The sequence below is a fragment of the Desarmillaria tabescens genome (assembly GCF_030435595.1).
Source record: "Desarmillaria tabescens strain CCBAS 213 chromosome Unknown EV420scaffold_1, whole genome shotgun sequence".
Taxonomy (NCBI): Eukaryota; Fungi; Basidiomycota; class Agaricomycetes; order Agaricales; family Physalacriaceae; genus Desarmillaria; species Desarmillaria tabescens.
This window is the reverse complement of record NW_026848300.1, coordinates 2,922,976-2,944,360: the sequence shown is the minus strand read 5'-3', so window position 1 is coordinate 2,944,360 and position 21,385 is coordinate 2,922,976. Positions and strand designations below refer to the sequence as shown.

The following is a 21,385-nucleotide window of genomic DNA, read 5'->3' as shown; positions in this document are numbered from 1 at the left end:
GAGAAATTTCGCGAAGAACGAAGAACTTGTACGGAGGTAGTAGTACATGTCGTGAGGAACGCGCGTCCTTGTGATGGGTTGATGAGAGCGGTGCTGATGATCGGCACACACAGGGCCGACTATTTCCTCTACACCCACACTGCCCACCGCGCGATTCTCGTCTTCAACTCCACTCAGAGTGACACTAAGTCTTATCGTGGAGAACTGATTCGGACGCGTTCTGGAGGTGGTCATCCGTGTCTGGATACGCCCGAGTCTTGATGGCTCCTCGGTTGTGATGCCTTGGTGCCGTCAAACACTCTACACTAAACATTTCGAGTTTCGTTATGGATGCTGTGGTACGATTTCGACGCCTCGTTTATTTTACACATCACTCATCCATACCATAGATGGCTCCACAGCAACCTCAGTAAACCATGTACAATGGATATACCCTCAACTTGATCCGGAGCGAACTCGACGATATCTTTAGCATGATTTGGTCCGGAAGAGTCACATTAAAGATCGAGCCCACAAGTACAATGTAGGAGCAGGTAAAAATAATCCATCAATTGAGTGTTCAGGATACCATGTACAGTATACCAATTCACAATACTCACTGATACCAGATCGAATAAAATGATTACGGGACATCTTGTAATGTGAGTAGAGGAATCTATGTTATCGGAACAAGTCTGTCAGGCATCTGAATCTTCGTCATGGTTGTCATAGTTGGTGCAATGCTCCTCCAGCAGATCCGGTACTGATATGATGGCCCGATATATTCCTCCCTGCTCATTCTATGAGTCATATCCTTTTGTTTTCATCTCCAACATGTACCGGTGACCGAATCAAGAGAACAAGAAATTAACTCGTGCTTTTGAAATGTATGGGCATAAAAGCATAGATTGTCCTGACGAAACGCAAAACATAAAACATGATGATATTATTCTACGCCTTCACATCAATCACTTCAACCTGAACCTTCGGGTTCCTTCGCCTTGAGGACAATCAGTGCACGTTCTTACAGCCACCGGGACTACCTCACCTGAGCCAAGTCCTAAGCAAATCCACAAACCAACCCACGGCTCCTCCGATGGCACCTGCAGCTACATACACACCAGGGGCTATACCTGCCATTCCTATAGATTGTGCAATTGCGAAGGGGCTCCCAGCAACAACATTGCCGATGGCGCTATGGAGGACAGTTGCTAACGAGCCTGCCAGGTCAAATCAGAACTGACGTTAATAGGAAACCTCAGAGTCAGGAATGCTTACCAGCGACAGGCCCTGCCGAACCAAAGCCAATGAGGCTCAAAATGGGGGGTACGGCAGCTACTAAGATGACACCGACAACTACACCACCGATGATGAAGTAGCAAGTGCGTCGTTTGAGTTTTGGCGCTTTCGGGCTGCATAATAGGATGGTCGGGGAGGCGAATATATCCAAGAGGCGAGAGAACTTACGGTAGGATGCTTGCAAGAGTCTGAGGTGCCATGATGAGAGTTCAAGACAAGAGAGTTAGAGGCCTCGTGTGTAGAGCGAGGTTTTTAAGCATGTCCGGGGCCTTCGGTCCACGCGCAGTCGAGTATTGACCAAGCGGCGTCTAGGTATTAAGCGAGGATGGAACGAGATTTGAGGTAATAGAGCTCGAGCAACAGAGAACTTGAACGTGTAGAGACCAACCGGGTTACCTATACCTTGATAATTGGCAGTCTAATGTCTTGATCACAGTGCTTTAAACGCCGGCAGCGTCTACCAAAGTCAAAGTTGAGCAGCATAAGCACCTTCCGTGGCCCCGATGACCGGTAATTCCTTTGACGATCGCTGAAAGTGTGTACACGATGACACCTGTACTTGCCTGCAGAGTGAGATGTGTACAAGAGCCACAAGTCCGCCTAGTACGAGATCAGATCCAGGTGGAATTGGATGCATTTAGGCTTGCTCACCAGCGAGTCCGGGACCGGAATCCCAGGCAATGATGGGCACCAGAGCGATTCCGATGGAGAGGCAAGTGCAGTATCTCATCGTGGTTGAGAGGAGGGGAACCGCAGGTTTTTATGCGTCCATGATTCTTCGAAGCTTTAGTTTCAGCTTTCAAGCTAATAATCGATAAGGTGGGAGGAAAGTCGAGGTAGCCTCGAGGAATGGATCGAAGCGTAGGAGCTATGAGCTGTATGCTAGTGGTCACCCAGAGGCATGAATGGAGATCCAGGACTGGAGCTTGCATTCGGAGGATGGTCGTGAATCGGGCAAAGGTGGATGTGGAGCTGCTCAGTGCACGTAAGGATCCGCGTCCAAACGGTCAGATCTATTATCGAAGTAAATCATGAGGTGATCATGTTATTGTAACTGAGGCAGATCATTTTATAAGTTCATAGGAGCGAGTGTACAAGGAAGGTAAGATGCAACATGGGATTCATCATCAAGAGTGCACAGCCACACAAATGGGACGAAATTGTCTTGTGAGGTAAACATAGGCGTAAGAAAAGGTTAGAATTGTAGCATACGGGATGTTCGAGGATAATAGGTAGAAGTTAAGCATAGGTATACAGTGTACCGTATCTCATCCGCAATCCTCCATATTGCTATACTTCCTCTTCCGAGGACTACTCTCAGAAAGACTGCCAACCAGCCTCTCACAGAAGGGTGGCCGAGATTCAGCTTTGACAGGCGGGGTGTTGGACAGTTTCGGCACTTGCGGGGAAGAGGATTGTCGAGGGCGCTCCCTGATCTCTTGCACACCGAGGCAGGAGGTGGGGACTCGGTTTTGATGCGGAGGCGGGCTGAGATGTTTGGCAGAGGAATGAGGCATAGATGTGGAAATGGGCGACGTCAATTCAGCCGTACTATCCTGAGGACCGGAAGGCCTGATAACCTTGACGTCGCACTCAGGATACTGCAAAAGAGGGACGGAGGATGGGTTTTTTGATTTGACGGGGCACTGCGGAATATCATTGCAGTAGTTCTCCTTCTGGTGCTCTACTTTGACCGAAGGAACAGGCAACATGGGAGCACCGCTATCGGAATACAAACGTGTGGGATATGATTGGTTCACGGCGATTTACTGCCAATCAGACGGAAGGGTATGCGAGGACGCGCTGGACTTGTTGAAGGAGGGTAGCTTGGGTCGGGGTGGGAAGAGGGTAGATGAGGTCTTCTTTGGCTCAGATGGCTCGGGCGTCTTGGCAGGTGCATTGGAGTCAGGGTACACCCGAAATTTATCTTGAGTTCCGATGGGGAGTTGACCAGGATGTCGCTATGCGATGGTTCAGCCATTGTAGAGCAATAGCATGCTAGTCTCGCACCTCGAGCTTGAATAGAATGGTCCTATATCCATTCTCATCTCGTCTCTCATAGCAACCCGTTACTCTGTACCAACCGTCGTAGCGGAACCTGACCGCAAGTCAATCGTTGCTACGCAAAGAGAACGGTGCACGTACCCATTCCTTGGAGCGTGCTTTGAATAGAGTTTGTATCCTCGAATAACGCGTATAGGCTGGCCTGTTTGCATCGTGTTCTAAGACGCATCAGAGAAGGAAAAGGACGTGAAGAAGCACATACCTGCAGAGCCCTGTTTCCGTGGGTGTACGCTTGGTCCTTCACCTGCATCTTCCCATCCTGACTTCGCCTGCCTAACACGTATCAACGCCTAGAAAAAAAGGACCAGTAGTGCAACGAACCTTCTCCACACACCCGGCTGCAAAGAAAATATTAGGCGGGACTAGACGACGGGAGCAGGAACTGTGTACATTCTATTGCCCTTATCCTTGTTGAACCCCTCGTACCCATCCGACCTGCAACAAGCTCAGCAACAAAAAACTAACATCGCCTTTCACTCACAGCACAACAGACTGCGCTCCCTTTGAACGAGTAGATCCCCCTTCGGATGCCCCCATGCATCCCCGCTTCCAAAAGCAACGACCCGTTCACATAGCGCGTACCCACAGATTGTCCGTCAATCTCTCCAAGTGTGCCTCTACGCAAGACATGATCAACATATCCACAAAGAAGGAAGGAAGGAAGTTTTATTAGTAACAACGTGAGACACATACGGATTGACGATAGGTGTCCTGCATCCTTCTCACTCCAAGTCCTTGACATCTAACTTCCTGCGATCCTTGACGATCTTCCGCTCTTCCTTTCCGTATTTGCGTTTTGTCTTGATTCTAAACGATTCGTCGGTGTACATCTTGGTGTGTTGAAAGAGGAAAAAGAGAGAGATACGCGTCCTATATATAGGTAAGCCGTGCCCCTAATTGGGTTGCCCTCTGCCTTTATCCGTTGCCACGTCGACATCTCCCAAGGAAAATTTTCGCGAAGAATGAAGAACTTGTTCGGAGGTAGTAGTACATGTCGTGAGGAACGCATGTCCTTGTGATGGATTGATGAGAGCGGTGTTGATGATCGGCACACGCAGGGCCGACTATTTCCTCCGCGCTTGAACTCTCACTAGCACTTTTGGATGCTGTTATCGTTTCAGCTAAATGTGCACGTACGTACAGGTTTAACCTCCCGTTTATTGAACATACTACTTATTCTTGCCATAGATAGTTAGATGAGGTTTCGCAGTAATATCAGTGGAGGGTACTCTCAACCTGGAGACTTTTGCGGATGCTGCGTCCCTCTCCTTTGTTGACCTCCCATTCTGGACCGAGACATACGCACTTGCCAGTATCGAAGAACCAAGCTCGCTGTGTTTATTGTCGTCTTATTTCTTCCATGGTTTTCTTTGGAATGCATCTCTTTCAACAAACCCTGACAAAGTGCATCATGGATAGAAACCTTACACGAGCAGAACAACATGCTCGCACCTCTTCCCGGGCGAGTTTCTTCATGCTAAGCGCCATTCCATTCCTCTCCGAAAGACGGTATCGTGATTGAGCAAGGAGACAAGGCAAAGGATCGACACTTGAACATGACTCGGAGCTAAACCCAATATCAACAGTCCATCACCCAGCTCGGAAATTTTTCGCCACAGTTTTTGAACCTCGTCGCATTCCCTTTTAGTACACGTGGAGCAGGCGGTCCAAGATTACCCTTCCTCATCATTCATCCTAGGTCAACAACCTTGAGAAGGAGATGACTCTTGGTAGCCACCGACTTGTCATTCGCATAGATCTGACTCTTCTTCCCTGTACTCCGAGTCTAAGGCTCGGTTTGCTTGTGTTCAACATGCACTCGGATATTAGAGGACATACTTTCCTCGATGGTTGAACCATGTGACCAGCTTGCGCACGTTCCTGTTGAACACGCATTTCGGTGATGGAATTGCTGTGTTGATGCTCCGCAAAATCGATGATCTGCAGCGAGGTCGACTATTTCCTCCGCGCACACACTGCCCACTTTCAATTCCAGAACTTTCTTAGCTCCAAGGCTCGGGCTTTTTCGTCCGTATCCAGAGTGATGGGAGGGGTACGGTTCTCCTCGAGGCTCATCGATTCCACTTGGCGACATCAAGTCTCTTCATGCATGAAAACCTGGCTCAAGCGCATGGTCATACGTGTCTGAACGCGTGCCCTGACGTTGATGGCCTTTAGTCTTGATGCTTTGATAGCCACGTCACCATCCTCTGCAGTCAAGCATTCCACCTCAACGTTTCCAGCTTCGTTACGGGTGCTATTGCCATGGTCAGGAATTGAATAACGGGCGCTGTGGTGCGACTTCGACGTCTCTGTTTATTGAATATTCTGCTCACCCTTGCTCCAGATGAGCGCATACTATGGATATGCCCTCAACTTGCGATGGTATCTACTCGCTCCTGTTTGATCCAATAAACGATGCTCATTTCGTCGATAATGCAGATTCCACAACAGTACCCTGACCCCCTATCACAAACCGAGGATTCAGGGCCTGGCTCAGGCTCGTCGATTGTTGGAGTCATCATTATCTTCTTCCTTCCGTGTTTTCTGTTACCTGCACTCGTACACAAGGTCTCCATCAAGGCTTACCCCTTTGTCGAGGGTAGGCCGAATTCCCTTATTGGATATACTCTTGTTCTTCAAGACCATCCCGCGTCACAAGCCCTGCACGAGCTTCGTTCAGCTAACGTTTGCGAACGAACTTGCCTATCTCTTGCACCCTCGCCTAGGACTCGCGCCTTTTGGAAGATGGATACACATCTTACGCCAGGGTTCCTTCTCCAAATGACAGGCTCAACCTCCTCCTTTCCATGCCAACTCGATCTATCCTCACGCCAAGGGTAGCATATAGCATTATCATTCCACTCCTCTTCTCGCTGAAGTAATCGACAAAGGAGAAAAGTGCAAATGCCCCTTACAAGGACCGACGCTTGAACCCAAGTCAACAGTCTATCGCACGCCGAACTCGTCGATGTTTGGGTCCTGTTCAGAGTTCGTACCAGCTCTTTATATCGAAGAGAGCTTTGTAAATGGGGAGCAAGCTGAGGATGTCGCTATGTCCGACGCTTGCCTCTCTCGCTTCCAGACCTTTAAGGTTCAGTTCCTCATACTGGAGGACATGCTCTTCTATAGATCCTTGATGATCGCTCGACCCAGAGCCAAGTCATCAAAGCACGTCCATCTTCTTCCTGAAGACGCACGTTCTTCAGGTACGCGTCTCCTGGTGATGGGATTGCCATGTTGATGGCCCTTCGTCGATGATCGACAGCAGGGTCACTGACTTTTGATCTTGCTACGTTTCTCGGGCGATTGACTTTCTTCCCTGCTAAAGACACGTCACATCTACACTTTTTTTCGAACTTTGGTAATCGACTTCCGGATTTGGGGTTGGTTCGGTGGTGGGTTCTATTAGACATTGGTTGTGTTTTGCATGATCTGTTGTAATGATAATCTTGAACATCATCATGTGGTCTGTCGTAACCACCAATGCCGGCCTGAGCTTGGACAAGAATGCTGTGAGATTTCTCCGACAAGATGGCGCTGAAAACATTACAGTTTTCGATGAGTATGCCACGCCGGAGATATACTTGCAGTTAGCGTTAGAAGGCATAAATGTATGTATATTGCCTAATCCTCAAAACTCAATTTATAATACTGACATACCAGATTATAATCGGGGACGGTGTGGTAATATGGAGAACGTGGATCTTGTGGAATCAAAGACGATGGGTCCTTGTTGTGTCTTCATTCTTGCTTCTGGGAACAGGTGGTAAGCACAAAAGTGTTTGCATTTTACTTCGTACATTGCTGAGCAGTGTGGTATATTAGTGACAGTCGCCAACGTGACATATGCATTGAGCATCTCCCCCGTACCACTGAATAACCTGTTCGACGACCCAAGGCTATCCACCTGGGGAATCGCTGCTATGACACTGACAACTATGACCGATCTCTTTGCCACATCCTTGATCGTCTATCGTGCATGGTGAGCTCTTCAATCTCCCCTTCAAAGTGTCCACTCTAACCATAAGTAGGATTCATCACCGATTACTTCGCTCGGCCGGCGGATCTGTCATATCTCAGTTTTGCAAACAGAATGGGATTCTCGCACTCTTGATTGAGTCTGGCGTGTTTTATTGTGGCACATGGGTGAGCGACTTTCTTTGTGGTCCAAGGCTCTAAGAATGTGAACCCTTTCAACAGCTTGCTACAATCATTATTTTTGTCGCTACCAACTATGGAATAAATCTTATGTTGGATGTCCTGTCCCAGCTTACGGTAGGAACTATGTCTTTCCTCTTCAGTGCTTTATACTCATCTCATTATAGGCCATCTATCCTACTCTAATTATCATCCTTGTCTCCCCGAGATCCACGCTTGATGTAGCCATACAAAATTTTGAGCAGACATGCTGGCAGCCATCCACCATAAGCCCGAGACCTCTAGCAATGCACACCGCACCATTAAGCATTGCAGTGGAGACGGCAGTGTATGTCTCCAGTGAGAATATTGAGTCCTTCCCGGTCGATAGCCTCAAATCTCAGGATATAAAGGGTGAGTTTGAACCGAGTTATAAGGGATGCTGTGTTCATCCTTTTGTAGATTCAACGACGCTATGCTGATTGAATTTGCCCATATTCCGGATTCAGCATGCAAAACTTAGCAGATATAACATCTCGAATTAACCTTATTCAAATATGCTTTGTACATAGTACGAACTATTGTGCCAGTAATCGAATCCATCACTTCCTTACCATGCAGCACGCGCATTGTGACCATTGGTATCCTCCCCCGTATCAACCTCCCATTCTGTGCTGAGAATTTACACTTACCGATGTCAAGGAATCAACTTCGCTGTTTGTTAACTGTATTCATCGTTGTCTCCTGCACTATTGTCCTTGCCTCTTTTCCAACAACCCCCCAACAAATCACTTGATGGATAAAAGGAATCATGTCGCCATTTGCGAACCCTTAAATATTGAAATATATGGCCCACAATCCTCCATATCGCTATCCTTCCTCTTCCGAGGACCACGCTCAGAAAGACTGTTGCGATATGCCGAAGTCATCCGTAGTCAATAGGTACAAACATGATCATGTAGCTCCGCTGTACTGTACAATCAACCATCATCTGCGTGTTCGTGTCTGTGTCTGAGCTTTTCTCTCTCTCTCTGTCTTCCTTCCTTCTCTCTGCCTTTTCCTAGCCTCGTTCCCTGCAACAAAGACTGCCACCCGATCTCATGCAGAAGGGTGGCGGGGATTCAGCTTTAACAAGCGGAGTGTTGGACAGTTTCTGGCGCTTGCGGGGATGCAGATCGCCGAGGGTGCTCCCCGATCTCTTGTGCACCACAATGGGAGGTGGAGACTTGGCTTTGACGCGGACGCACAGGAGCGGGGTGGGATGTTTAGCTAAGATGCGAGATGTAGGGATGGAAACAGCGAGCAATGTCGATTTAGCCATGTTATCCTGAGGCCTGATATCCTTGACGTCGCATTCAGGATACTGCAGAATATCATTGCAATAGTTCTCTTTCTAGTGCTCCACTTTGGCTGCAGAGCCAGGCGACATGGGAGCACCGCTGTCGGAATACAAACGCGCAGGATATGATTCGTTCACGGCGACTTTCTGCCAATTGGATGGAAGGGTGTGTGAGGACGTACTGGACTTGTTGAAGGAAGGGAGCTTGGGTCGAGGTGGGAAGAGGGACGTCGACTCGGTCTTCTTGGATGGAGACAGTTCAGGCATCTTGGCAGGAGCATTGGAGTCGGGGTACGCCCAGAATTTGTCTTGAGTTCCGATGGGGAGTTGACCAGGAAGTCGCTGCATATTGATTCAGCCATTGTAGAGCAATAGAACGCTTGTTTCGCACCTCCAGCTTGAATAAAATGATCTTATACCCATTTTCGTCTCGTCTCTCATAACATCCTGTTACTCTGTACAAACCGTCGTAGCGGAACCTGACTACAAGTCAGTCGTTGGTATGCAAAGAGAACGGTGGACGTACTCATTTCTTGGGGCGTGCTTGGAGTCAAGTTTGTATCCCCGAATAACACGTACAGGTTGGCCCGACTGCATCGTGTTCTAAGGGACATCAGAGGAGGACATGAGGATGAAAGAGCACATACCTGCAGAGCTCTGTTTCCGTGGGTGTACTCTTGGTCCTTGACTTGCATCTTCCCGTCCTTGCTTCTCCCGCCTAACACTCAATCAATATTTAGAAAACACAGACAGGCGACGTAACGAACCTTCCCCGCACAGCCGGCTGCAAAGAAAACATTAGGCGGGACTCGACGACGGGAATAAGAACCACATACATTCTATTGCCCTTGTCTTTGTTGAACTCTTCATACCCATCCGACCTGCGACAATGTTAGCAAGAAAAAACCAACATCGCCTTTCACTTACAATACGACAGACCGCACACTCCCTTTGAACGAGTAGATCCCCCTTCGGATGCCCCCATGCATCCCCGCTTCCAAAAGCAAAGCCCTGTTCATGTACCACGTACCCACAGGCTGTCCATTGATCTCTCCAAGTGTGCCTCTGAGCAAACCATGGTCAGCGCGACCCACAAAGAAAGAGTGATACACATACGGGTTGACGATGGGTGTCCTGCACCTTTCTCGTTCCTTGGGTTTCACCACATCCAGATTCCTGTTATCTGTGACGATCTGCCGTTCGGCTTTTCCGTATTTGCGTTTTGTCTTGATTCTGAATGATTCGTCGGTGTACATGTTGGGGTGGTGGAAGAGGGAAAAAAAGAGAGATACGCGACCTATATATAGGTAAGCTGTGCCCCTAATTGGGTTGACCTTTGCCTTTATCCGTTGCCGCGTCGACATCTTGCAAGACTTTTCGCGAAGAACGAAGAACTTGTACGGAGGTAGTAGCACATGTCGTGAGGAACGCGCGTCCTTGTGATGGGGTTGATGAGAGCGGTGCTGATGATCGGCACATGCAGGGCCGACTATTTCCTCCGCGTTTGAACTCTCACTAGCACTTTTGGGTGCTGTTATCGTTTCAGCTAAATGTGTACGTACGGCTCTAACCTCCCGGTCATTGAACGCGCTACTTACCCCTACCGTGGATAGTCGGTTAAGGTTTCGCAGCAATGTCGGCACTCTCAGCTTGGAGACTTTTGCGGATGCTGTTGTCCGACCCATTCTGGATCGGAAATTTACACTTGCCAATATCGAGGAACCAAGTTCCGTATGTTCATGGTTGTCTTCTTTACTCCGCGGTTTCCTTTGACACGCCTCTCTTTCAACAAACCCTGACAAAGCGCATCATGGATAGAAACCTTACACGAGCCGAACAACATGCTCGCATCTCTTCCCGGGCGAGTTTCTTCATGCTAAGCGCCATTCCATTCCTCTCCGAAGGACGGTATCGTGATTGAGCAAGGAGACAAGGCAAGGGATCGACACTTGAACATGACTCGGATACATGAGGAGCTAAACCCAACAATAGTCCATCACCCAGCTCGGAAAAGTTTCACCACAGTTTTTGAACCTCATCGCATTCCTTTTTACACATGGAGCAGGCAGACCAAGATCACCCTTCCTCATCATTCATCCTAGGTCAACTTCGTCATTGCCAGAACTCAGGCCAACAACCTCGAGAAGGAGATGACTCTTGGTAGCCACCGACTCGTCAGTCGCGTCTGAATCTTCTTCCTATTTACTTGTGTTCGACATGGACTCGGAGACACGCCTTCCTCGATGGTTGCTCATTCTAGAGCCATATAAGCAACTCGCGTGCGCATTTCGGTGATGGAATTGCTGTGTTGATGCCCCGCAATCTCGATGATCTGCAGCAGGGTCAGCTATTTCCTCCACACTGCCCACCTCTGAATTCCAGAACCTTCTTAGCTCCAAGGCTCGGGCTTTTTTGTCCGTACCCAGAGTGATGGGAGGGGTACGGTTCTCCTTGAGGCTCATCGATTCCACTTGGCGACATCAAGTCTCTTCATGAGAACCTGGCTCAAGCGCATGGTCATACGTGTCTGAACGCGTGCCCTGGCGTTGATGGCCTTTGATCTTGATGCTTTAATTGCCTCGTCACCATCCTCTGCAGTCAAGCATTCCACCTCAACGTTTCCAGCTTCGTTATGGGTGCTATTACCTACTTTCAATGGTCAGGGATTGATTAACGGGTGCTGTGGTGCGACTTCAACGTCTCGTTTACTGAATATGCTGCTCACCCTTGCTACAGATGAGCGCATACTATGGATATGCCCTCAACTTGCGATGGTAAATCTGAGGGCGTACCTGTGCGCCGGTAGGAAATTTCACTATGCTTAGATCCACACTTAGAACCTCATTTGTGCATGGGGCTTCTCCTTCTCTGGAGGTCTCACATCCTGCGCACATTTCGTTCTCTGAGTCATCTCTTCTCTTGTATTCGTTCGCCTCCTCAATCATTCTCCTCGTAATACAAGAACTACAGGCTTGGAATTTCATCAGAATGGGTAGTAGTCCTGCTTTGGCGCATGTCGTCGTGGCTCCATTTAGAAGACCCGAAGGTGTTCCCTGCTGACGATGGTTCTGATTCGACCTTGTGGCCACCGCAGATTGCCATGAATCTTCGACTTGGTTGGGGGAATCTCGTCAGGATGATCACACAATGTGTATCATACCACCGCCCGAGAATCACCTTCCTTGATGTAGATATCAGCTGGGACAATGATAGCAGCTCCAAGTGTGAGTGAGATTAACACTGTCAAGCACTAGTATCGTGCTTTATTTCGACCGACACCTCAGCCTTTTTGAGCATCACCATGAGTAAAACCGTAGAACCAGGCTTTTCCTGTGTGGTATTCTTGCCATTCGCTCATTTGCATGCGTCAGAACTGACGCACGATACCTGAAAGCAGTGTTACACTAGCACCATGTGGTGAAAGAACAAAGAACGGAGATTTACTTAGATAACCAGTTGCGGTCCCGAAAGCTGGGTTGTGGCTGTGTGAGGCTCCTCGCACATACTTCACTTCCTCATTTTCGTCTAGCCTCGCGTCTGGCAGCGTCTGCTCTGCTTCTAAAAAAGTTCTTTAGGCTTCCTGTGCGACAAGATCGTGCCCAGATAGACTCAAGGTTCAATCTAAATATTCGATCATCATGACTGGCTGCAATTGCTGGCGATGTCAATCATCGCTGTTATTCTTCCAAGATCTGAAACAGCAGGAGGCATTCGAAGATATGTATTTATACCATCCTGGTTCATCCTCTAGCAGAGGCCTTTCATCGCCGTTTTGGTGTATCCCTGGGCTCTTATCGTCCACACATTTCAAGTTATCCACCTGCACAATTCAATGGCAATGCCCATATCAGACCTGGTTTTCATCTCTATTCTGCTTCAGATGCTGTTATATGACGAGACTTTCCTCAATCCTACCAGTCGGATGCTACTAAATAAAATGATAGGAATGTATACCTGCCTCTTCCTAGAAGCATTATATCTGTTAATGTAGGTTTACTTAAACTTGAAAAATCATGACCTGACCTCTGTAGATTCCGGAGGAAGAGATCCAAGGTCATCGTTGTAATGACAATCTTGAACATCATCATGTGGTCCGTCGTAACCACTAACGTCGGCCTGAACATGGGCATTAACACCGTGAGATTTCTCCGACAAAATGGCATTGAAAACGTTACAGTTTTCGATGAGTATGCTACACCAGAGATATACTTGCAGTTAGCGTTAGAAGGCATCAATGTATGTAAATTGTCTAATCCTGAAAACTCGATTTACAACACTGACATACCAGATTGTGATCGGGGACGGTGTGGTAATATGGAGAGCATGGCTCTTGTGGAATCAAAGACGCTGGATCCTTGTCGTGTCTTCGTTCTTGCTTCTGGGCACAGGCGGTAAGCATGAATTTGCTCGTCTTCTATATTGTACTTTGCTGAGCAGTGTGGGGTATTAGTGACAATCGCCAATGTGGCATATGCGTTGAGCATCTCCCCCATAACACTGGATAATCTGTTCGACGACCCAAAGCTATCCACCTGGGGAATCGCGGCTATGGCACTGACAACAATGACCAATCTCTTTGCCACATCCTTGATCGTCTATCGTGGATGGTGAGCTCTTCAATCTCCTTTTCAAAGCATCTGAGTCCCCTCTAACTAGAAGTATGTATGATAGGACTCATCACCGATTACTTCGCTCCCTGACCGGTGAATCTGTGATATCTCATTTTTGCAAACAGAATGGGATTCTTACACTCTTGATTGAGTCTGGCGTCTTTTATTGCTGCACATGGGTGAGCAAGTGTCTTAGTATTCCAATGCTTCAAGAATATGAATCTCGTCAACAGATTGCTACAATCATTCTATTTGTCGCTACCAATAATGGAATAACCCTTATGTTGGATGTCTTGTCCCAGCTTACTGTAGGACTTATATCTTTCCCGTTCGGTGCCTCATACTTATCTCATTATAGGCCATCTATCCAACCCTAATTATCATCCTTGTCTCCCTGAGATCCACGCTTGACATAGCCATACAAAGCGTTGAGCAGACATGCAGGCAGCCATCCACGAGCCCGAGACCTCTATCATTGCACACCTCACCACTAAGTGTTGCGGTGGAGACGGCAGTGTACGTCTCCAGTGAGAATATTGAGTCCTTCCCGGTCGATAGCCTCAAGTCTCAGGATGTAAAGGGTGAGTTTGAACCGAGTTATAAGGGACACTGTGTTCATCATTCTGTAGATTCAACGACGTTATGCTGATTGAATTCGCCCATATTCCGGATTCGGCATGCAAAATTTAGCAGATATAACACCTCGAATTAACTTTATTATATGCTTTGTACAGAGTACGAACCATTGTGCCAGTAATCGAATCCATCACTTCCTTGCCGTGCAGCGCGCGCATTGCGACTAACGGTACCGCCTCCCCCATATGGACCTCCCATTCTGTGCCGATAATTTACACTTACCGATGTTGAGGCATCAACTTCGCTGTTTGTTAGCTATATTCATCGTTGTCTCTTGCACTATTGTCCTCGCCTCTTTTCCAACAGCCCCCCCCGACAAATCACTTGACGGATTAAAGGAATCATGTCGCCATTTGCGAACCCTTAAATATTGAAATATACGGCCCACAATCCTCCATATCGCTATCCTTCCTCTTGTGAGGACCACGCTCAGAAAGACTGACACCTGATCTCCCGCGGAAGGGTGGTAGGGATTCGGCTTTGACGAGAGGAGCATTGGACAGTTTCTGGCGTTTGCAGGGAAGCGGATCGCCGAGGGTGCTTCCCGATCTCTTGCGCACAGTGGCGGGAGAGGGGACTCGGCTTTGACGCGGGTGCGCGGAGTTGGCTTGGGATGCTTGGCCGATGTGTGTAGTGTGGAAGTGGTGACGTCTATTCAGTCTTGCCATCCTGAGCGCTGGGAGGCCCGATGATCTTGACGTCCGAGCACTCAGGGTACGGCAAGAGAGGGACGGAGGAGGGGCTTTCCAATTTGACTGGGTACTGCAGAGTATCGTCACAGTAATTTTCCTTCTGGTGCTCCACTTTGACCGTAGAAACAGGTGACATGGGAGCACCGCTGTCGAATACAACGCGTGGGATACGATTGGTTCACGGCGATTTGCTGCCAATTGGAAGGAAGAGTGTGCGAAGACGTGCCGGAAGACGTGGCATCACATCGATGCATGCCTTGATGGTAGCTCAATCTGGATCTGAGCCATCAAAGCGCGTCCATCTCTTCGTGAAGATGCACGTTCTCTCCAGGTACACGGAATTGCCACGTCGATAGCCCTCAGTGATCGACAGCAGGGTTTCATCTCGCATCGTGGACATTGCGAATTTGTATTTCATACATGAATACCGCATATCTCAAACACTCAATTGATGGCATTTTTTACCTGCTTCTGCCTCGTACTTGCTAGCTTGATCTTTAACACGATTCGGGACCAAATCGTGTTAAAGATATCCTTGGGTTCGTTTGAGATGGCAGGTTGTCTACACAGAATGAATGAAACTTTCCACCGGAGGTTCATCAAGGACTCACCGAATAATACAGACCGAGTCCTATCCTCGTTCAGAGGGCTATTAATCCCGTTACGTGAAATATTATTGTAGGAACCAGATGTCGTTGTCGCTACTTCAACCTCTGACCGTGGAGCAAGCATAGAAGGACGGTTTGAAGATCCGGAGGCTGTGGTAAATTGCAGGGATCGAGTTATCTGTTCAGAACTTTGCATAGTAATATCAAGCGTCGATTTTAAGCAGACGAGAGTGATGATCAGGGTAGGGTAGATAGCCTATAAGAGTTATGAGGACAAGGTGTCCCAGTCATTAGTTGAAGAATCCCACCGTGAGCTGGGAAAGCATGCAGAACAAGATATATATTCCGTTGCTTGCAGAGACACTTTGAAGAATGACAGTAGCAAACTGTTGGCTGTCATTTAGAGCACTACCAGGTATCATGCGGGATATATACACACCCATGTACAGCAGTAAAATATGCCCGATTCGATCATCAATGAAAGAATGCCGTGCTGCTTGCAAAACCGAATGAAGGATGAACCAATCAGGGTGCGAATTGATCGATGGTGAGCCCTGAATGGCGTCAAGCTGGGTAAAGCGATGGAAGTCATTAAAAGAAACAAAAAACTCACCAGGTACGATAAGCGATCACAGACGTGGCCCATATATTTATCAACAGCGTCAATACCATGGCGATGGTCCCCCGGGTGCTTTTAAATGATTTATCAGAAGTAGCAGTTGGCAGGGGTACGCTGCCGATTGTATACAGCAGCGAAGCCATAGCAGTTGCTTGTGAAGTTGGCTCGAGAGTCAGCATTCAGGCCATGACACGGTCAGAGGTAAATTACCTCACCGAATAAAGCTAACGTCAAGGCTGAAGACACGAAGAGTATCCATTTGTTACGGTTACAAAGTACCCATGCCCTCCATGACACGATTACATCCCCAATAAAGAACTGTCAGAGGGTAACACAACACAAAGTCAGTTCAATAATTAGTAGTTTTGAGAACCGTGACATACATTGATAGTTTCTAGCCCTAAGAGTGAATAGAGTCCTGGGGATGTGTTATTCACAACACGTATAACATCATCTCCATTCTCCGAGCCGGCTCCCTGGAGATATATCTGGCGTATTTTGACGATGATTATTATGGCATGAGTCGTCGACACGGACCACATGATCACATTCAAGATTGTCATGACGATGATCACTTTGGATTTCTCCCTTTTGAATCTATAGAGACAATATTCAGCGAGAACGAAACACTCCTGAAGTACGCAAGTCAACCCACATTAAAAGGTACGTCGATGCTAGAAAGAGGCAAGTGTACATTCCTGTGAACGCGTTTTATGAAATGTCCTCATTTAGGTCAATGAAAAGACACACCATATAAAAGGATCTCCACTACTACGGCGGTGAATAGTGCGTCAGAGATAGATAATGCCATTTTGCTCGTGATCGACTAGTGTGCCCAGCGAGAGAAGAGTCCCGCCGTATTGAGCACCAGTCTAAGAGATGGCGGCGCAGGCGTTCTCGATGAAAAGAAGATGGACCATGCTCTTATCTTATGGTTTGAGCTAGACAGACTCCGGACGTCTGACTCCATCTATCATCAACAAGAGATGACAGCATCACTGAGAAGCTCTGTCGAGATCATCCTTTGAGGAGGAGAAGGCAGTGTTTTCCCGCACTACAGTAGATGTCCGTTTGTAGAAAGGTCCCCACGCTCGCATTGAGATCCTCGAGGTATACTCCATCGGAACGAAGTAAGAGGAAGAATTTACTTTTGAACGTTGCTCGCTATAAACTGCGTCTTATATCTATCAGATCGCAATATTTATTTTAGAGGAGACGGGCCTGACTATGATGAACTTAATCCTTCAAAAGAGCCTATTCTTTTGCAATCCTCATATACGCCGATGAAGGGATAGGAACCAAAGACAGGTCACAAGCATTCCGAGAGTCCAGGAGATCAACATGTTTTCAATTGAGATGAGAACAAAGTTTGTCACCTGTGCCATTGTCGAGGAAAGGTTCTACGGCATCAGGAATCTCACCCACGCTCAACCCACGCTGCCATGATATACCGAATCCAGAGTACGGTTCTCCTAGACCGGAGTTCACAGATGATGCCTATCAAGCTCCTCCCAGATGTTCCGATATCGGCAGAGTCTACGATGAATAGCAAATCTTCACAGCCGTTTTATAGACCCACCCGGTAATTTAATACACCATGTGGGTCCATATCATTCTTAATGCAGAAGCGTTAACAGCGAAATAATCAGTCAGTATTACCGCAGTATATTATGTCCGATCAGTTCTAACCTGCAGTGAAGTCGTGTGCAGTGAAATAAATGGAGAACGTCTTGGACCGCTGGTAAGTGGCTTGTTTGACAATCATTGCGTAGTAAGGGATGACATCGACGACGCCAAACCTCGCAGCATTCTATCCAAGTATACTCTAGCCAACTGGGTTGGAACGTCGACCCTCCAGCTTTAACCAGAATGCGCATTCGACATGCCAAGCGACCAAACAGCGGGTTTGGTTCGTTGGTACGGTAAGTTTGAATTCTTGGTTTGGGATGGCGAGATCAGTAAAGCAGAGTATCCCGGAGGTGGAGAGATGTGACGCGTTTCAGCAGGGAAGAAAGTCGCCCGAGAAAAGTTTTAAGATCAAGAGTCATTGGCCCTGCTGTCGATCATCAACTAAGGGCCGTCAACGCGGCAATCCCATCACTGGGGGGCGTACCTGAAGAAAACGTGCATCTTCACAAAGAGATGGACGTGCTTTGATAGCTCGGATCCAGATTAAGGCTTGAGCAACCACCGAGGATAGCGTGCCCCCAATTAAAAAACTTGAGGGGCTGCATAGGTGTAAGTAGCCATAGAGGATAATAGAAGGAGCTAAACGCACTGTGAATCAATATTCGTATCCAAACTAGGAAACTGGAGGCAACATTCCCAGCGAAGATGGTTCGTCCGTATTACTGAAGTCAATTGGACCGGGCTCAGCTGGTGAGGAATAAGATACTAAGCACTTCATTATGTGCGCAAAGGCAGGAACTTACATCGCCAAGAATCAGCGTTACTTTGTCTGTGATTCCCTTCATCTTCAAAAGTAGCCATATCTGAATCCTGACCTGCCTCCATTGAGGTCTGAGAACGAATCCTCGTAAACTCGGACTCGTAATTTGATGACCGTTGCTGACTATCGGTCGGTCGGCTGAGAAAAAACATTCCGAGTTCCTGCTGATTATTAAAGTAGCAGCACAATTCTTCCGAGACTAATACGTACACAATAATTACACTAGTGAGCACCGTCGGCATGTATCTACTTAGTAAAAAAAATCAAGCAACCGAAAAGCGTTCCTGTAAAGGATGAGACCGAGAATACCCACAGATAAGACCGACTCGGACGTACTCGTAAACTCCGTCCGTGGATCTGCATGGCAGGAATAATGAGAACGAAGAGTCCCGCTACGATTCTGGAAAAGAAAGAAAAAAATCAGGCAAAAGATTTCCCTTTTACTGTTTCCACTGGACATACGCTGCTTCACAACCAAATGTTTGAAGGGCACCATGTTTTTCTGCCCAAGGAACTTGGAAATAGGCGACCGCAAAGCCTTTATTACAGTAGATGAGAAACTCAAGCAACTATAGTAGATATTACATACCTCCGAGGACACGCGCTAGATTTATCAGAGCACTGATTTCACCTTGGTGTTTCGGGAAGCAGTCATTGCAATACGCGTCTGGTTGAATGTCGGTCCGAGGAAAGCGACGGAAGGTTGAATTACATACATATAGCCACGGTGTGGATCATGATAGCCAGCTCTGCAGTACCCCAGCCCATGACGATACCGGCAGTATTGAGATGATTCTGTATCGATGCGCCCAAGGTGACGAAACCGCATATGTACAAAGGCAGAGCAATATAGCAAGCCCTTTCATCTGTTCAGTATAACATGATGATACCTAAAAATACAAACTCACCAAAGTCGACTCTCAGCTTCGAAGACACCATGATTGCGTCTGATACTCAGATTCATAATCCAATCATTCGTATACCGACCTGCCAATTCACCCAAAAGTACAGATACCTACAAACTCAGCCGTGGGGTCAAGGCGGATAAGACAAGAACCTACAATCGGTGTACCATATGCTCCAGCGATAGCGTCCTGGCTCCAGCCGAACCCGACTGGAGGAGGGCTTCCCAAGAACACTTCATTCGTGACCTGCATGAAAAATAATCAAAGTAAATTCAGAGACTGATGCCGATGCCATACATTGATACCGATACCAAACCCAAATAAGATACCCTCGAAGAGCAGAATCCCAAGAAGGTGAGGCCGCCATACGACATTAAAGGGTGAGAAGATTGATTCCGCCCAAGATACTCGGTACCTGGCCATTTTAATTCCGGTGATACCGATGAGTGTTTCGATTTTATAATGAAGGCCCGTGGTGACTGGTTCTGGAATGGGTTTCACAGCTCGGTCATACACCCTAGAAGGCATTTATTAGGGACAGGAAAATAATGGAAACATTGCACACGTTTCGTCCATGAAAAGTGCGATTAGGACGCATACGACGGCACTGTAGAGGCAACCAATTCCATAGGCCCACCTCCAGTTTTGTCGGGCAACAAGGAAGCCAAAAGCGAATGGAGAGATGAACGGGGAGACAATGAATCCCATTGTCCAGAAGTTGAGCTAGGTCGAAGCTCGGCGGTGAGGAACGAAATAGATTATATTCTGTTGTAACTCTACCTTCCGCGCTTGCAGGTGAAAAGGATATAAATCCGTAACGATATATAATCCCTGGGAGAACGTCTCAGAGAATTCAACACAAGGATCGAGCAATATTCTGTACCGCGACTTGAGGTGCAGTTCTACGGAATGCGTTCAGTAGAGGAAGAAAGACCAACAACAGACCCACCCGAAGAAAGCCGTTAAACATCTCATTCCTGAGGGGTCATCTTTAATTGAGAAGATTCAGAACGAGCTGGATTTCCCACCAGCAAAAGTTGCCAGATCCGGCGCGAATGTACATCCCACCAGGAAGCCAACCGCGAAGACCTGTTTGAAGAACCAAGACATCAATCCACGGAGCCGTACCCATAAATAAACTTCATCTCCACCTGCGACCAAAATAGAACTGGAAGACGCCCGTAGCGGCGAATGAGCATGATAGCGAATATTCCCCCCCACCCTTGGAACCGGGTATTAGTGGTGTATTGATCACAAGGATATGCATTGTGGACGGACCTGCCAGAAATATGCTCCAACTGAACGCGTTGTTATTTCAGCTCAGCAGCAATTCAAACGGAACAAACCCACTTGGATGTCAAATTATTAATCACTCCGGTAGTAGTATCATATTGCTCAGCAAGCCGAAAGATGGACGCGATTCCTGCGGGAAGGTGCCATCTGTAAGGGAAACGACAACACAAAACACTAAACTGAAACGATCACCTATGCCATTGTCAAAGTCCGGAACGATAGCGGTTAGCGTGATGATAATGAGGTAGATGCTCTTGCGTGCATCGGTCCAATTCTGGGGGTCGCGCGGCGAATCTGTTGGTTGAGGCCACAGGACTTTGGTCCCGTCCCGAGAGAGCTTAAGCTTGGAGGCGAAAACCTCGCCGAACTCGATTTTCGCCTCTCTGCGAAAGGATCAGCACTGGCAGAGTAATCGTGTTGTGGGAAAGAAATTTGTTACGCTGGATCAATGACCAGTCTACCTGCATGTAGTTCGTGAAACGTAGCGAGGTCGACCTCTGCTGTGTCTTCTTGAACTTGAAGGACAACACTGGGTGCAGAGTTGCCTCCGTGCTTCTCAGAGTCGATATCGTGCTTATCGTGGACAGACATGATGGTAGTGTGGATATATTTCTGAAATTCGCCATCATATATACTCGGCTCAAAGTTGCTATGAAAAGCACGCCCCAAGGGAGAATCTCAGGGGGTTGTGTTACGTAGTCAGGCGAGGGGCGGTCCGTCACAGTCGTCTCCCTAGATTGGGAGGAAGTTCC

At 47.7% G+C, this 21,385-nt stretch overlaps 7 protein-coding genes across 7 annotated transcripts; 2 read left to right on the top strand and 5 right to left on the bottom strand.

Moving 5' to 3' along the window:
• Window positions 1-704: 704 nt before the first annotated feature.
• On the bottom strand, window positions 705-1,598 carry EV420DRAFT_87418 (uncharacterized protein). The gene is made up of 4 exons (XM_060483825.1): window positions 1,447-1,598; window positions 1,258-1,391; window positions 1,028-1,199; window positions 705-979 (listed from the first exon to the last, which is right to left on the bottom strand). The coding sequence occupies exons 1-4, from the start codon at window positions 1,476-1,478 to the stop codon at window positions 931-933; spliced, it is 387 nt and encodes a 128-aa protein (XP_060339853.1). The 5' UTR covers window positions 1,479-1,598; the 3' UTR covers window positions 705-930.
• A 948-nt stretch (window positions 1,599-2,546) lies between these two features.
• EV420DRAFT_1757688 (PUA-like domain-containing protein) lies at window positions 2,547-4,172 on the bottom strand (the record flags this gene model as incomplete). The annotated part of the gene is made up of 9 exons (XM_060480518.1): window positions 2,547-3,000; window positions 3,049-3,239; window positions 3,289-3,376; window positions 3,424-3,500; window positions 3,545-3,611; window positions 3,664-3,704; window positions 3,769-3,777; window positions 3,824-3,959; window positions 4,069-4,172. The coding sequence occupies 9 exons, from the start codon at window positions 4,170-4,172 to the stop codon at window positions 2,547-2,549; spliced, it is 1,167 nt and encodes a 388-aa protein (XP_060339852.1).
• A 2,314-nt stretch (window positions 4,173-6,486) lies between these two features.
• EV420DRAFT_87534 (uncharacterized protein) lies at window positions 6,487-8,273 on the top strand. Its single transcript, XM_060483833.1, has 7 exons — window positions 6,487-6,956; window positions 7,009-7,111; window positions 7,171-7,327; window positions 7,377-7,491; window positions 7,546-7,620; window positions 7,671-7,896; window positions 7,945-8,273. Exons 1-7 carry the CDS (start codon window positions 6,786-6,788, stop codon window positions 7,962-7,964), a joined length of 867 nt encoding a protein of 288 aa, XP_060339851.1. The 5' UTR covers window positions 6,487-6,785; the 3' UTR covers window positions 7,965-8,273.
• Window positions 8,274-8,844: 571 nt separating this feature from the next.
• Window positions 8,845-10,326, bottom strand: EV420DRAFT_87420 (PUA-like domain-containing protein). The gene is made up of 8 exons (XM_060483826.1): window positions 9,938-10,326; window positions 9,749-9,886; window positions 9,658-9,702; window positions 9,589-9,605; window positions 9,469-9,539; window positions 9,348-9,424; window positions 9,213-9,300; window positions 8,845-9,163 (listed from the first exon to the last, which is right to left on the bottom strand). Exons 1-8 carry the CDS (start codon window positions 10,183-10,185, stop codon window positions 8,876-8,878), a joined length of 972 nt encoding a protein of 323 aa, XP_060339850.1. The 5' UTR covers window positions 10,186-10,326; the 3' UTR covers window positions 8,845-8,875.
• Window positions 10,327-12,305: 1,979 nt separating this feature from the next.
• On the top strand, window positions 12,306-14,080 carry EV420DRAFT_1662997 (uncharacterized protein; the record flags this gene model as incomplete). The annotated part of the gene is made up of 8 exons (XM_060478941.1): window positions 12,306-12,808; window positions 12,853-13,057; window positions 13,110-13,212; window positions 13,272-13,428; window positions 13,493-13,610; window positions 13,665-13,739; window positions 13,790-14,012; window positions 14,061-14,080. The coding sequence occupies exons 1-8, from the start codon at window positions 12,654-12,656 to the stop codon at window positions 14,078-14,080; spliced, it is 1,056 nt and encodes a 351-aa protein (XP_060339849.1). The 5' UTR covers window positions 12,306-12,653.
• Window positions 14,081-15,449: 1,369 nt separating this feature from the next.
• On the bottom strand, window positions 15,450-17,243 carry EV420DRAFT_87329 (uncharacterized protein). The gene is made up of 8 exons (XM_060483822.1): window positions 17,213-17,243; window positions 16,737-17,163; window positions 16,642-16,684; window positions 16,370-16,583; window positions 16,202-16,304; window positions 15,981-16,137; window positions 15,807-15,921; window positions 15,450-15,753 (listed from the first exon to the last, which is right to left on the bottom strand). Exons 2-8 carry the CDS (start codon window positions 16,795-16,797, stop codon window positions 15,658-15,660), a joined length of 789 nt encoding a protein of 262 aa, XP_060339848.1. The 5' UTR covers window positions 16,798-17,163; window positions 17,213-17,243; the 3' UTR covers window positions 15,450-15,657.
• A 1,336-nt stretch (window positions 17,244-18,579) lies between these two features.
• Window positions 18,580-21,318, bottom strand: EV420DRAFT_87069 (major facilitator superfamily domain-containing protein). The gene is made up of 18 exons (XM_060483804.1): window positions 21,073-21,318; window positions 20,826-21,016; window positions 20,691-20,763; window positions 20,619-20,638; window positions 20,492-20,562; window positions 20,369-20,429; window positions 20,290-20,317; window positions 20,224-20,242; window positions 20,121-20,171; window positions 19,906-20,063; window positions 19,638-19,857; window positions 19,497-19,586; window positions 19,344-19,450; window positions 19,152-19,294; window positions 19,025-19,102; window positions 18,898-18,973; window positions 18,772-18,835; window positions 18,580-18,719 (listed from the first exon to the last, which is right to left on the bottom strand). The coding sequence occupies exons 1-18, from the start codon at window positions 21,222-21,224 to the stop codon at window positions 18,699-18,701; spliced, it is 1,623 nt and encodes a 540-aa protein (XP_060339847.1). The 5' UTR covers window positions 21,225-21,318; the 3' UTR covers window positions 18,580-18,698.
• Window positions 21,319-21,385: the final 67 nt, after the last annotated feature.